Below are 15,186 nucleotides of genomic sequence, written 5' to 3'. Positions count from 1 at the left end.
CTCGTCCATCTATCAGCCACCAGATGCTGCAGACTCCTCTTAAGTCCCTCTCCTCCAACATCTCTGCACCCCCTCAATCTCTCTCCCCTGCCCCTCTGGTTTCCCAACTGAGAGGCATAAAACAATGTGCTGACATGCAAGATTTTTAGAACATTTACACACACTTTTTACCCTTAAAAATAAGAAAGTATGCTTTACTAATACATATTTAGTTTGTGGATCGAATTAAGTACATACATAACTTAGAAATACATGAACTTATATTAATGGTATAGATCAAAAATTGCTGCAAAGGACATGTGAGGAATCAAATTTGGAGACCACAGGACTAGACTGCCAAAAATTACCTTATCTGGTCCTCCTGCTCTCTCTCCACTTCTGTACTTCCACCTGTGCTGTGGCCCTTAAAGATAAATCTGGTCGTGTCCTTTAGCTGACAAAGATCTTTACCTGGTCCTTCATTTCTCTGAGCAAGGCCTACAAGGCCCCTTATGAAATGCCGGCCTTTCTACCTCTCTACTCTCACTGCTTCTGCTCGCCACCATTCACCTCTGTGCTCTAGCCACACAGTTTCTTACTGTTCTCCACACATCAGGCCCTTTCACAGCTGACTGCCCATATAAGGCTATTCCTCCTGCAAAAGAGGCAGCAAGTAGTAGTATGAGGTTTGTATAGAAGATCTTTGTTGTCATCTGGACTACAAAGAATTTAGGAAAGTTACTTTATTTTCTAAGCCTCAGCTTCCCCTTTCTTAAAATAATAATATTCCTCCCTACTCACAGGATTGTGGTAACATTATAGGAGATGACAAAGGTAAAATCACCTGAGCACATTTAATCACTATTAACAATCCTAGGAGGCAGGTACCATCATTATCTGTAATTAACAGATTAAGAAATTGAGATACAAGAGAGGTTGAGTAGCTTGCCCAAGGACACATAATAACTAAGTGGCAGAGCTGGGATTCAACCAGGCTGCACCAGAGTCAGAGCTCATTACCGTTAGGCTCCCTGTCTTGCTAGGTTTTGATCTGTCTCAACTGTAGTGTCCTTGCTGGAGACAGGAGGAGGAGACAAGATGATGATCAAGTTCCTTCCAATCTAACATCCCATGCTTCTAATTAAAGTCTGAAAGCTCAGGTAATCTGAATTCTAATTAAAATCTGAAAGCTTTATTGGGCCTGACTTTTGTTAGTGTCACAAGAGACCCAGTGTAAGCAATGGCCTCTATGTGTTGGTATTTTTCCTAGAGGAACACAGAAGATAACAGGGAGAAAAAATTTAACAGATCCCCTTTTGGGGGTATCAACAGGCCTAGTTGATACCCTACTTTCTGCCCAGTCATGATCAGAATGGAAGATGATATGGATTTTAGCAGTTACTTCCTTTCCCTGAATTTCAAAAGGGAATTTGGATTTTATGGTTTCTTCCCCACCAAAGGCCTTATCACTAAATTAGCATAATCTTAGTTGTTTAGTTCTCTGTACTGTCTTTTTTTTTTGGTGGTGATCGGGGAGGGGAACATTATCACACTCTTCCTGAACATTCAAAGGCCTCATACATATAATTTAACAACCTAAAAAAAAAAGATACTTATGTTCAACACAGCTAAAAAATATAGCCTTAAAAAATGGACATACCATAAAGACAGGCCTTAAAGGAATACCTGAAGAAATCTCCACTAAGCACTACTCTATGATAGGCACTACTCTATGCTGAGGATAAAGCAATGAGTAAAATAAAGTTATCTGCTCCTGCTGGAGCTTATATTCTGGTAAATAGATAACAGGAGATTAAGTGAAACATATATGCACGTTTGTTAATAAATTTTGGTTTGCTTCTATTCTAGACTCTGGGTTGTAACTGCTAGAACGGAGATGTACACTTATTACTTAGTTTTCAACTATAAATAGTAACTCATCCACAGAGGGCTAGCACAGCATCTGCCACCAGTATGATTGTGAACATATTCCTAAAGAGGGGAAAAAGGCATTTACTAGATGCTTCTTATGTGCTGTCAATGGGAATATATAAGATTTTACATGTTACCTTGAAAAAGAGAAACAGGGAAGATGACATTAGGGACAGGATTCTAGAACAGGTCAGTGTTAGTCTATGGAATAATTCCTGTGTTGTAGCTCTATACTCCTGGTCATTTTACCAAAAGAGGTTCTTCTAGGGTAACAAGGGATCCTAGAACTATGTGGAGATAATCTTTTGATAGAGAAACAGACTCAGGATCAGAAGCAGTGATTTTAAGATGCAGTCGCTAAAAGCCGTATATCCAACCTATTTATTTTAACAATATAAAACATGAAAAGAAATGTACCACAAAATCTCAGCTGATTAAGCTCTCTAGAAGACAGAGCATTGAAGTATGTTAAGGGCAAAGGTTGAAGAAGGTTACGCAATACAGCCCTAGACATAAACGCAAATAGAATTAAAATGTGTGTAGGAAGGAATAAGATGATGTCAAAAAGAGTCTCTTTCAAAAGTCTGACTAGTGTCAGCTCTGAACCCGGAAAAGACAAGATAATACTTTATTTTTTTCTCTCCTACAACTAAGGCCTGCTCAGTCCTAACCCCCAAAGCTCAGGATTATTAATATTTATGAGTTAATCACAGTAAGAGGTAAATAGGCTTCTATGCATTGGCCTTGGGAAACTCCATCCACATAACATACGTTGTTCTTGTGGGAAAGTACAGTTTAAGTTCCAAGTAGCCAATTTGTGGACTCTTGGAATTGAACTCTCCGTACTTGGCCCGAGGAGAATGGTTCAGTTGACTTTATGATTAGAATAATCAATGTTTCCACAATATCTTGCAAAATTGCAGTATTTTATAACAACTGCCTACGCGAATTGTGCCAAAGATCAACTGTAAGTGGCAGACTGAAGTTTCGATTCTGTGGCTTGCCCAGCACCGGTTTGGCTAACAGCAAAGAATGCAGGCAGAGCTGCTAACAGCGTGTTTTGATGCTGCCATCTGTATTATATAAATCACTATTTATCTCCCTTACATTTTGGGCATGATAATGTGAAAGAACGTAGCCTAACTCTTCAGGTATGTTCTGAGGATGTCAAGATGAGACATTCTCCACACAGTAGGAACCATGGCGGTTATTAGGCCTGACAACTTTAGACATGTGACCAGGCTGCGTTCAGTCTTCAGGTCACTGGAAAAACCTAGCAAAAAAAAGAAAAAAACAAACAAACAAAAAACCCCACCTCAAACCTGAAAATAGTTTCTTAATGGCTGGACCTTTCTCAATAGTCAGAGTGTTTTTGTCATGGCACTGCAGTCGAAATAGCCAAAGAAAAACCCAATATACTAATAATCCACTCAAATTATTTTATAGGTCTCAAATGATACATGGCTCACAGAAAAGAACATATGTTAGGAATAGGAAGAAACAATGTTAGCAAAATCAGGAAAAGGATAAGTATGCCACAGGTGAGTCTTAGAAAAATAATCAGCTCACCAGCACATCTCTCATGAGCCCATGTATTCACAATGGCTCTCCCTCTCCTTTCTTGAGTATGCCTTTCCAGGTGCCTAACAATGTCTGAACTAACTATTCTATCACAGAACGAATTCTCTACAGTAAGTGCAGAATATGTAGGTACTCCCAATATATTCTAGTTGACTACAAAATTACAGTACCAATTCTGTTTTCATAGTTAATAATACAAACCTATTCAAAATCTATAGCTTCCATTTTTTTTCTTTACTGGAAATCAAAGGCTAATTTATGCTTTATTGCAGAAAATGCATATTATAAGATGGAATCAGTATCTTAAAAAACAAAATTTGGACTGTACACAAAGAAGTAATGAGTCAGAGACTACTCTATAGTTTAATTGACATCAGAAACTGTAAAACTAACAACTCCCTCTTTTGTATCTTCAGTATTCTGAATGTTCTTGTATACAAGTGTATTATTTGTTTACATTACTATTATCCCATATTACACTATAAGTTTCTTAAAAACAGATTATCACATCCTATTCAACTCTATTTCTCTACTCCCTAGCGGAGCATCTGACATACATCCATGTTCAATAAATGTTTCTTAAACTAGAAGTATAAACTCAGTTGAATACATAAACCCCCATCCTCAATTCTGAAATACATGTGTGTGTGTGTATATGTATATACATGCATATATAAAAGAGACAGATGTTATTTTAATTTTTTCTTCACAAAGAGGGGAGTTGATTTGAGAACTAGAAAGTTCGCATTATAATAGAAGGTCACCTAATTTTTTCAGGGAACACTAAACATCAGCTTGATCTTAATCACAAAGTAGTGCTCAAAGCTAATTATGGTAATATGTTGATAAACTAGTATCTTAATTCCCAAGCTGAAATAGTCTTGTAGAAAACAAAAAATGTCTAAAATGATTCCATAATTTCTACAGAGATTTTTTTTTTTTAAAGTCACTATTAGCCATACCCAGCACAATTTATTGTTTACTATGGACCAATGGTTGTGCTAAGCACTTTACTATAATATCTTAATAACCCAAATAATGATAAGAGGTATGTATTATTACCCTGTTTTACTAAGAAATATTTTTTTAATTATTAGGAAAAAAATTGTTGGCCTTAGAGATGATCCGGACCAGTGTTCTCATTTTACTTTAAAACAAACAAACAAACAAAGCCACCAAGAGGAACACAAAAAACAAAACAAAACAAAAAAACATTTGTGTTAGAATAAAAATACATAGAAGAAAATATACCAAAAAAAAAAAAAAAAGGAAAAGTCTTAGAAAAAAGGACTAACTTATCTAAGAAATGGTCAGAATTCAGACTATTATAGTATCTTGAAGAGACACCTGCATTCCCATGTTCACTGTAGCATTATTTGTAATAGCCCAAACATGAAAATAACCTAAGTGGCCATAAATGGATAAAGAAAATGCACGCACACACACACATACACACAGGAAATGTTATTCAGCCATGAAAAAGGAAATCTTACCATTTGCAACAGCATGAATGGACCTTAAGGGCATTATGGTAAGTGAAATAAGTCAGAGAAAAATAGTGTACAATCTCACTTATATGTAGAATCTTAAAAACATCAAACTTACAGAAACAGAGAGTAGGACAGTGGTTGCTAGGGGAGGAAGACATGCGAAGATGACAAACTTTCAGTTACAAGATGAGTAAGTTCTGGGGATCTAAGGTACAGCATGGTGATTACAGTTAATAATACTGTACTGTATACTTCAAAGTTGCTATGAGAGTAAAACTTTAATGTTCTCACCATAACAACAACAACAAAAAAGTAGTTATGTGAGGTCAAGGATACGTTAACTAACCTTATGTGGTAAACATTTTGCAAACATACACATGTATCAAATCATTACACTGTGTACCTTAAACTTACATATGTTCTATGTTATATGTAAAAACAGTGTATATTTTAAACTGAGGACCTAAGTGAGTACCTCTTCTGAACTGCAGAAACCATATATTTATCTGCCTCATTGCATCCTGTCATTTAGAGGCCCTAAAAGGCAATCTCACAAACAGTTAACCAAAATGGAACTCACTTATCATCTTCCTAATATATTTCCTTTTCGGTTCAGTGTCTCTCAATTATCCACAATATTAAACTTAGAAGAAAACAGAACTCTAGAATTAATTTCCTAGCTTTATTATTACTGCTGTTTTTACTTTTCATTTTAACCCAACTATAGGTGCTAATAAACAGCAACAGTAGTCAACCTGAACCACACTTATCCTTTCTACTGAAAGAACACAGAATACAGGTTTTGGAATCAATCGGACCGACCCTTTTATCCATTTACCACCTGGGTAGCCTCAAACAAATTACTATTCTTTAAAATTTCCAGTTACCTTCAAAACAAATCCTCCCACCAAAAGCAAGGTGTTTTCTTCTTTGTTGTACTGTGAAACATCCATAGTAAATATTGTGAGGATGTGACTAAAGGTATTTGCTCCAGTAGGATGCCTCAGTGAAATAAGTTTCCTAGTCTGACATTCTACGAAATGGGAGACTTCCCACTTGAAGCAAAGAGATGCCTCAAGTACTGTCTTCAATACACCTTTAATGGAGGAAGGGAGTTCACAAGGCTTTTCAAAAATGGAAGGGTGAAAAGAAAGTGGAGAACTGCTGAGATCCACCCACAGAAATAAAAGCAGAAGACAAAGTCCAAAGTAACTTCTACTTAACATCTCAGCAGAGAGTCAGGCATAATGATGAGTGAAAGAAGCCAGACACGAGAATGAATACACATGTACCATTCCATTTCTGTAAAATACGTTAACACAGAAAAACTAAATTATGGCGATGGAAGTCACAACAGTGGTTACCTCCAGATGGAGAGGGGAAGGGGGCCTGAGGGAGCCTTCTGGGATGCTAAAAAATGTTCTGTATCTTGATCTAGGTAGTAGTTTCGTGAGCACATACATATGTAAAAATTCACTGGGCTGAGCACTTCAAATCTGGCCATTTAAATGTAAGAATACCTCAAAATAAAACAAATTAAGAGGACTAGCAATCAAATCAGGGCAAGGACCACAAAAATCCTATAGGATACTGTAAACTTTGCCTTTTTAGGTTTTAAAAATTTTGCCACCTATGGTGTATTTCTCTATGGTGAGAAGCAATACACGTGTCATAAAATAAGTTCAGTGTTTCTTTGAAAGTAACTAGGAAGGTGGAGCCTGGGCAATCTTTGTTGCCTTCTGTGTCTAGGTCTGAGGGGGCCAGAAACCACAAGGCAAGAGTCAGTGGTGGCCAAGTGCCTGACACAAGTACAGGAGACATAGGGAAACAGCTGAGCCCTGACAAGTAACAAGAAATCCCAGAGGTTCTGCCCTCTTAGCAGTGTTCGTTAGTAATTCATCTATATACCACGACAACCCCTGATATCCTGTAGGTACTTATTTAACTTTATCTACTTGGTTCAAAATACACCCATCCTTCCAAAAGAATATCTAGAATGACTTCCTCCTGAGTCAATCTGATTACAAAAATCGAACTGTAGGCATGAGAAACATAAACTCTACTATAACCATCAATAGCTCTGGACAACACCAAGAAAAGACCTGCGTGTTACATGATGTAAAGCTGTGCGCACTCCATCTTAGAGCTTACAGGTTTCGTTAACTGTCAGAACCATGCGCTGTGCTTCTCTGACACATTTATGGAAGATGTTTGTGCGAGTCACAGAGAAGGGGGTACGGGAAACCAATGAACAAACCTAGATCAGCCAATCCTTTACAATCCCCCATCCCACAAAAGAAAACAAAAAGTGATGTAATGGTCTAAGACAAAGAAAGTAGAATGAGCAAGGCCCTACGACAAACCCTCTAAGTGGGTGATTTCATTCTCACCTTTATCACGATCATAGAGTAAATCTTCTGTGGAGCAAGGGCTCCCATCCTGGGATTCTGGGGGACAGAAGGGAGACACACACGGAGAATGGCTGCTGCAGCTACTGCTGCGCTCCTGCACGGAGGGGGTCTGCGTGTCGATGCTGCGGGTGCTGCTGCTCCGGTAGTGAGCGGGGAGCGGGGCCCTTCGGCCGTCTGGGATCTCCAAAGGCTAGAAGAGAAACCACCGTCACACGCGTGAGCGACAGCACACACCCTTGATTCGTGCAGAAGCACACGGCGCTGTCCTTGTTTTCACATTCCACTGCTAGCTCACCATAATTGCTTCTTCAGAGAGTAAGATACCAGTCTTGTATCTGAGGTTGATTTCTGCACATTGCCTTGACCGAATGAAAAATTTATTTCAAATCCTGATGGAGTTCGGTCTCAAATACTAAGGATAAATTGCTTTACAAATTCCATAGCCCTCTGTATGTATTCGTAGGTTAGCACTTCCCAGAATCCTCCTCAAGGGTAGGGGCTTTGTTTAAGCATCGTATCCCTAGTGCCCACCACGGTGTCTGGCACATAGCAGACAACCAACAAACATTTGTCAAATGACGTTATCAAACTGTGCAAGAAATTACTCTGACTTGCTAGTAAGAAAAGTAAAATCTCATATTCACAGGGGTAGATATTTCTATTGGTCCATTCTTAATTTCAACTTTTTAGAGATCAGGAACAGAACTGTTTTCCATTTCCTTTACAAATTACCCCAAATTTCTCATAAAGTGATTTATTCTATTACTATTAAACAAAGGATGTTAACATAACTCAAAACAATTCTACTGTTTTGGTATCCCTCTAACTAGCACTATTCATAAGTTTGCTTGGTTCCAATGCATTGTTTTGAGTGGCAAAAACAAGAATAGAAATGAAATAGAAATGAAACTAAATAGAAATGAAACTAAAATCACAAAAACACACGTTTTAGACCTGAAAAGACCTTAGAGTTCATTATTCCAGAGTCTTTACAAATAAAGAACCTATAACTTAGTGCTTTTGATATCACACTAATTAAATGGCATGGGAGCCTCTGTCACAGTGAGCTCTCTCTTTTTTTTTTTTTCGAGAGCGAGAGCAAGAGCAAGAGCGAGAGCGAGCAAGTGAGCGAGAGAGAGAGAGAGAGAGCATGAGTGAGGGAGGGGCAGAGAGAAAGGGAGACACAGAATCTGAGGCAGGCTCCAGGCTCTGAGCTGTCAGCACAGAGCCTGACGCAGGGCTCGAACTCACGAACCGTGAGATCACGACCCGAGCCCAAGTCGGACGCTTAACGGACTGAGCCACCCAGGCACTCCATACTCTGCTTCTGCTGTAAAGGAAATCTTACTCCATTTTCCTAATCTGTGTGCTAACGAAGTAAACTCAACAAGTAAAATTCTATGCATTAATCACTTAAAGTATTTTGTTATTATAGAGGCAAGACTGCAATGCTAAGAAAAAGAACAAATACACACTTAGTGTATTTACAACTTATTTTTACCATGTACTGCTTTTACTCTGAGCTTTGTCATTTCAGAGTTTTTAGAAACACTGTCAGAGGGATAATGGAGTACGATAAAATTAGACAAGATTCAAAACGTGTCAATTTTTCTATAATGAACAACCAAGTTAAGTCAAGGCTGAAACCATTAACTACTGAAATAAAAACTTCATTTATCTATACAATGCTGTTAAACCAAAACTATAGCATCCTGATAATGACTACCCTACTATAAAGAGAATATTCAATTATGTAAATATTAGTTCATTTTGTAAACAAATAAGAAAGTAAAACTTTCCAATTAAAGAAAGAAATATTCCCAAAGGAATATTAACTTCGTTGGTCAAACGCTAAGAAAATGTTACTTAAAAATTTTTTCTTTCATTTAAATAAATTCAGATTTTAATTACAATTCTACACTAAATGTTAGAATGAACAAAGAATAAACCATTGGCGCAGGTGATTTTGGACAAAATTGTATCGCAATATAAGATGTGTGAAGTTCTCGGGGTAACCCATAAGGAAAGGTCATTTTCAAAATTATATTTGAGGGCTTCATGACAGAATTATTTCTTAAAATTTAGATATCTGTCAAGGAAAATGTTACTTTAATAAAAGTGTCAGTATTGGTAAGCAGTAAAAAAATATGATGCATAAATCTATAATTAAAAAAATTAAGAATTTGAGTTATCTTTCATTCATGTCCTATTTGATAAACACAGTCTTTCTGTATTCCCATTCCTTAATCTATAACTGGGTAATATATACCAATCTCCTTCACCAACTTTGTTTTGTTATGAGAGAGTACAAGAATTATAAGAACAAAACAGATTTTAAAAATTTACTGTTTACACAAAATAACAATGGGAAAATATAAAAGCTTAGAAGACTGATACACTTAACAGGACAGTTTTCTTTAGTTATTGGCAGGCTCACTAATGGTAACATTTTGTTTATTAAAACTTTGAGGCACACTTAATCATCAATCGAAAAAATTCTAAAAATTAGTATTGTAGCTGTTAAGTGTGTAGGTTACCCTAGAGTAATTCTGAAATGGCTACTGTGAAATTAGAATATAACTTATTTAAAAGCAGAACTGTATAAAAATTTTACCTGTTTAAGTATAGCTGACATACAATGCACATTAGTTTCAGCTGTACAACACAGTGAATGGACACGTCCATACATTATGCGATGCTCACCACTAATGTAGCTTACCCCGTCACCACACAACGCTATTACTATAACCACTGTACCTTTCATCCCTGTGATTTATTTATTCTGTAACTGGAAGCATATACCTCCCACTCCCCTTCCCCTTTTTTGCTCATCCTCCCACCCTCTCCAGGCTGGCAACCACCAGTTTGTATTTATGGGCCTGTGTGTTCATTTGTTTTGTTTTTAGACAGGTGAAATTATATGGTATTTGTCTTTCTCTGAGTTATTTCACATAGCATAATACTCTCTAGGTCCATTCACATCGTCACAAATGGCAAGATCTCATTCTTTTTTATGGCTGAGTAACATTCCATTGTGCGTGTTTTATTTATATTCATATGTACTTTCATATATTTTATAGATTAATTATATATATATTAAACACACACACGCACACCACATCTTCTTCATCTGTCAATGGACACTTAGGTTGCTTCCATATCCAGGCTATTCTAAATAATGCTGCAGAAAGCAAAGGCATGCACCCATCTTTTTGAATTAGTGTTTTTGTTTTCTTGAGATTATGTTATTAAGTTTTATATTCTAGTACAGTTTGTTTTGATGTTCTTAAGGATCAGCAAATATGTGACTGATTCTTTCATCTTCAAAGAATTAAACCAATTTCACTTCCTTACATTAATGCTTTTAAAAATTTTTTTTTTCAATGTTTATTTATTTTTGGGACAGAGAGACAGAGCATGAACGGGGGAGGGGCAGAGAGAGAGAGGGAGACACAGAATCGGAAACAGGCTCCAGGCTCTGAGCCATGAGCCCAGAGCCTGACGCGGGGCTCGAACTCACGGACCGCGAGATCGTGACCTGGCTGAAGTCGGACGCTTAACCGACTGCGCCACCCAGGCGCCCCCATTAATGCTTTTAAACGTTACTTAACATATAAAGGAAACATTTTAATGATGATGTGCTAAGAGATGACATAATTTCCAAAAATGTCTTTATAGTGTGATAAATATAAATTAAAAATTTAAATAAAACATCTAGGAAGAAAAAAATTGCACAACCTTTCGGGAGGACAATTTTAGCAATAGTCATCAAAATTTAAACATACAAATGTTTTGACCCAGCAATTTCACTGCTAGAAATTGTTTGCAGGAGTACACAATGTTTCCTAAAGCACTGCTTGAGATGACAAAAACTGAAAATAATGTAAATGTCCATCAACACGGAACTTCTAAATTATGGTGCATTCATACAATGATTCACTACATTCACACACATACACACGTCAAGAAGGATCACAAGAAATTATGCATAATGCTCGTATCTGCTAATAAGCAATACTGAGAATTGAAAGAAAGTTTTACGTTTTAATTTTACAAATGTAAGATTGGACTCTGTGACTTTTGAAATTAATTAAGTTTTAAAACCTGCACATTATTTAAAGGGATCAGATACACATTTGACATAAATTAAATCATTATTTTGGTTCAAAAAAATCACAGAGATAATTAAGTCAAAGGTTATTCTATGCTTTCTTTTGTTGAGTATGTATTTGTAATGTGGCCAAATATACGTTCACATGCAGTAGTGCCCAGATTACTTTTCTGGGACAGAGGTAATTTATAAAGCATTTTTGGTGAATTTAAAATGGTTCAAAGACCTAACCACAAGAGAAACCTAAAATTAAAAAACTCCTAGAAGAAAACACAAGTATTATTGTGGCCTTATGTTTAGGTAATGGTTTCTTAAGTATGACACCAAGTATACAAATATGACACCAAGTAAACAAAAGAAAAACAATAAATCAAACTTTATCAAAATTGAAAATGTCCTTTAAAGGACATCAACTAGAAAATAAAAAGTGAAGAGACAACCAAAGGATGGGTATTTTCAAGTCCTACATCTAATAAGAAATTGTATCTAGAAAATAAAAAAAAAAAACTTTATAAAGAATTTCTATAATTCAATAGAAAAAAGGCAAAATAATCCAGTTTTATGATTATAAATGTTCTAAACAGACAATTTTCCAAAGAAGACACACAAATGGCCAACAGCACACGAAAAGACGCTTAATGTCTTTAATATCATTAGATTCAGAAAATGAACAGCAACACCATGAGATACCATTTCACATCTACTAGGATGAGTATAATAAAAAAAAGACAGAATTACAGGTATAGGTAAAGATGGAGAAATTGGAACCTCCATACAAGTAAATCGTGTAGTGCAGAATGTAAAAGTGCAGCCACTTTGGCAAAACAGTCTGGCAGTTTCTCAAAAGGTTAAACAAAGAGCTACCATACCAGCAATTCCACAACTAGGTATATGCCTAAGAGAAATGAAAACATGTTCACATGAAATCTCATACATGAATTGCATAGTAACATTATTCATAATAGCTAAAAAGTAGAAACAAGACAATGTTCATCAACTGATGACTAGCTGAATAAAATTCATACAATTGGGTATTTGGCAATAAAAAGGAATGAAATACAGATAAATGTTACCACCTGGGTGAACCTTAAAAACATTATGCTGAATGAAAAAAAACAGCTACAAAAGGCCACGTGTTGTATGATTCCATTTACAAGAAATGTCTAGAACAGGCAAATCTGCAGACAGATAAAGTAGATTAGTGGTTGCCTACCGCTGGGGACACTGGAAGGAAATGAGGGATGGTTACTGAAGGACATAGTTTCTTCCCAGGGTGATGAAAAGGCTGTAAAATTGACTGTGGTGATGGTTGCACAACTGTGAATATGCTTAAAAAAAAAAAAAAAAAAACACTGAGCTGCACACATTACATTGGTAAATTGTATGGTATGTGAATTATAGCTAATCAAGCTGTTACCAAAAAAAAAAAAAAAAAAAAAAAAGGACTACTGAGACAGTTCTGAATGCTAAAGAAGAAAAAAGATTCGAACATGCCATGTAACCTTACCTTGGACACTTCCTCCTTTCCATTATTTTCTTTAATGAATACCTTTTCTAATTCAGGACTTATTCCTTCTACATTGCAGGGCACACGTGAAACTGATGATTTTGGCACTGATATATTTGACAGTGGCATAGGGACTGATCTTGATCCAGTAGCCTACAAAATATAAGACAAGGTGGGGTCAAATTATTTGTGGTCCAAAAAAACAAAAATCAAGAAATCAAGAATTCAAGAGCATGGTAAATCTGAAAATGGGAAACTCAATGAACAGAGATTTTTCAATATTACAAATACACTATATATCCAGATACACCCACAGAAATGTAGGTTCTAAAGTAAGGAAGGTCCAGAGCCAAAATAACCCTTTATGTAAGTGTCAAGTTTTAATAGTATAATGCATACATTTTTTTGGTAGGATGGCAGACAGAACCTTCTGCACAGTTTAATTTTTTCCCTTTTGTTGTTTTTACTAAAAAAACAGTTGAAATCATGTCAGTTAAATGTATCATGTGGCTTTACCAGACACCTCTGTGTTTAAAAGATTTATTTCCCTCACTGTTAAAATTACCTTCCAGTATTTTTCATTTCCATTTGTCAACCGTTTGAGAAAACCTTCTGGATTATTAAGTAATGTGGCAACAATGTATCATGCTAAGTTCAGTAACACAATTGATATCCTTAAGGTTGTTCAAAAGTCCTTTGGAGGAGTTCTCAAAAATTAACCACCTCTCACAGCTGTCATAGAAGGTACCTTAAAGACTTTTTTTTTTTTTAAATCCAGTATAGTTAACATAGTGTTATATTACTTTCAGGTGTACAATATTGTGCTTCAACAATTCTATATATTTCTTGGTGCTCATCATAATAAGTGTACTGTTAATCCCCTTTACCCACCCCCCCACCACTTCCCCTCTGGTGACCATCAGTGTGTTCTCTATAGTTAACAGTAAGACGAGCTTTTTGATGCTCAAGGAACTAATACCAGATTGGAAATGAGGAAAATAAAGATGAACAAGGCAAAAGTAAAAATGATACATGATCTCTCTCTTACTCTGAATGATTAAAGTTGATACATAGGATTCATATTGAGGTAGACTGCTAATCATTGATTAACACATGAACAATTATTTCCTCTACTCAGGGCTGTGTTTCTGCCATCTGTGAGCGGCTGCCTGCTAATGCCCTTTGTTATGATGCACACGTTTTTGTTTTTTTTTTTTCATATGAAAGTTGTAATTCTTTGTCATACATTTGCTGTTTACTTTAGATCAAATACCTTTCTTTCAGTACTTTTATGGTTTTTCATTTTAAATATTTAACCTATCATGATTTATTTTTGTGTATGGTGTGAGGCGGTATTTTTTTTTTTTTTTTTTTGCCACACAGTAATCAAACTGCCAAGATTTCTTTATGATTCTATATTTGATTTCCTTATGATTTCTATATTTGATTTGATTTTCTTAACTGATAATCCCTATACAAAGTTTCACTTTAATTGCTGATATTTATAGTACATGTTGGTATCTTATAGGAAAAGTCTTTTCAAATTTTCTTTTCTATTAATTGGCATTAATTTTCCATGTGACTTTTGAAGACAACTTTTCAAGAAACAAAACCATTACTTTTAAATTTCCACTGGAATTCAATTTGAAAATTTCAATTTTCTGGAATTCAATTAATTTCAGGTAAATGGCTATTTGAAAAATAATGAGTCTTCCCTTCTCATGCATGAATGTGTTGAGATTTCCCATTAAGGTCTTGGTTTTCTACCTCATATTCTCAATAAAGTCTTACAGTTTGCATATTTCTCTTAAGTCTAATTCTTGGCATTTTATATATATTTTTGTATATACTAACATGTCATTGCTAATTGTAACATAACAAGAAACATGTATTTGGAATCTTCCCTGGTTCTTGACACACATTTCCTACAACTCTTATAATTTCCTGACTGATAGATATGCTAGCAGCATCTTTTGTTCTAATATTTGGTTTCTGACCAATGGAACCTGACACAGAGGTTCCTAAATTCCTTGGAATTTCCTGGGTGATAGAAGAGTCTTCTAATGAGGGGACTTTTTTTTTTCTTTTAACTTTTTTAAAAGTTTATTTATTTATTTTGAGAGAGGGGGGGAGAGAGAGAGACAGAGTGCAAGCGGGGGAGGGAAAGAGAGGGGG

General features: G+C 35.9%; 1 protein-coding gene across 1 annotated transcript in view; it reads right to left on the bottom strand.

The window, feature by feature from the left end:
* Window positions 1-15,186, bottom strand: part of GLCCI1 (glucocorticoid induced 1) — a 148,513-nt gene that overhangs the window by 10,933 nt on the left and 122,394 nt on the right. Inside the window, exons 6-7 of the mRNA XM_032592498.2 lie at window positions 13,012-13,164; window positions 7,373-7,583 (exon numbers count right to left, since the gene is read on the bottom strand). Of these exons, the coding sequence (XP_032448389.1) occupies window positions 7,373-7,583; window positions 13,012-13,164 (364 nt within the window). The remainder of the gene's footprint in view (window positions 1-7,372; window positions 7,584-13,011; window positions 13,165-15,186) is intronic.

The sequence above is a fragment of the Lynx canadensis genome, chromosome A2, assembly GCF_007474595.2.
Source record: "Lynx canadensis isolate LIC74 chromosome A2, mLynCan4.pri.v2, whole genome shotgun sequence".
Lineage (NCBI taxonomy): Eukaryota > Metazoa > Chordata > Mammalia > Carnivora > Felidae > Lynx > Lynx canadensis.
This window is presented reverse-complemented; position numbering and strand designations above follow the sequence as displayed.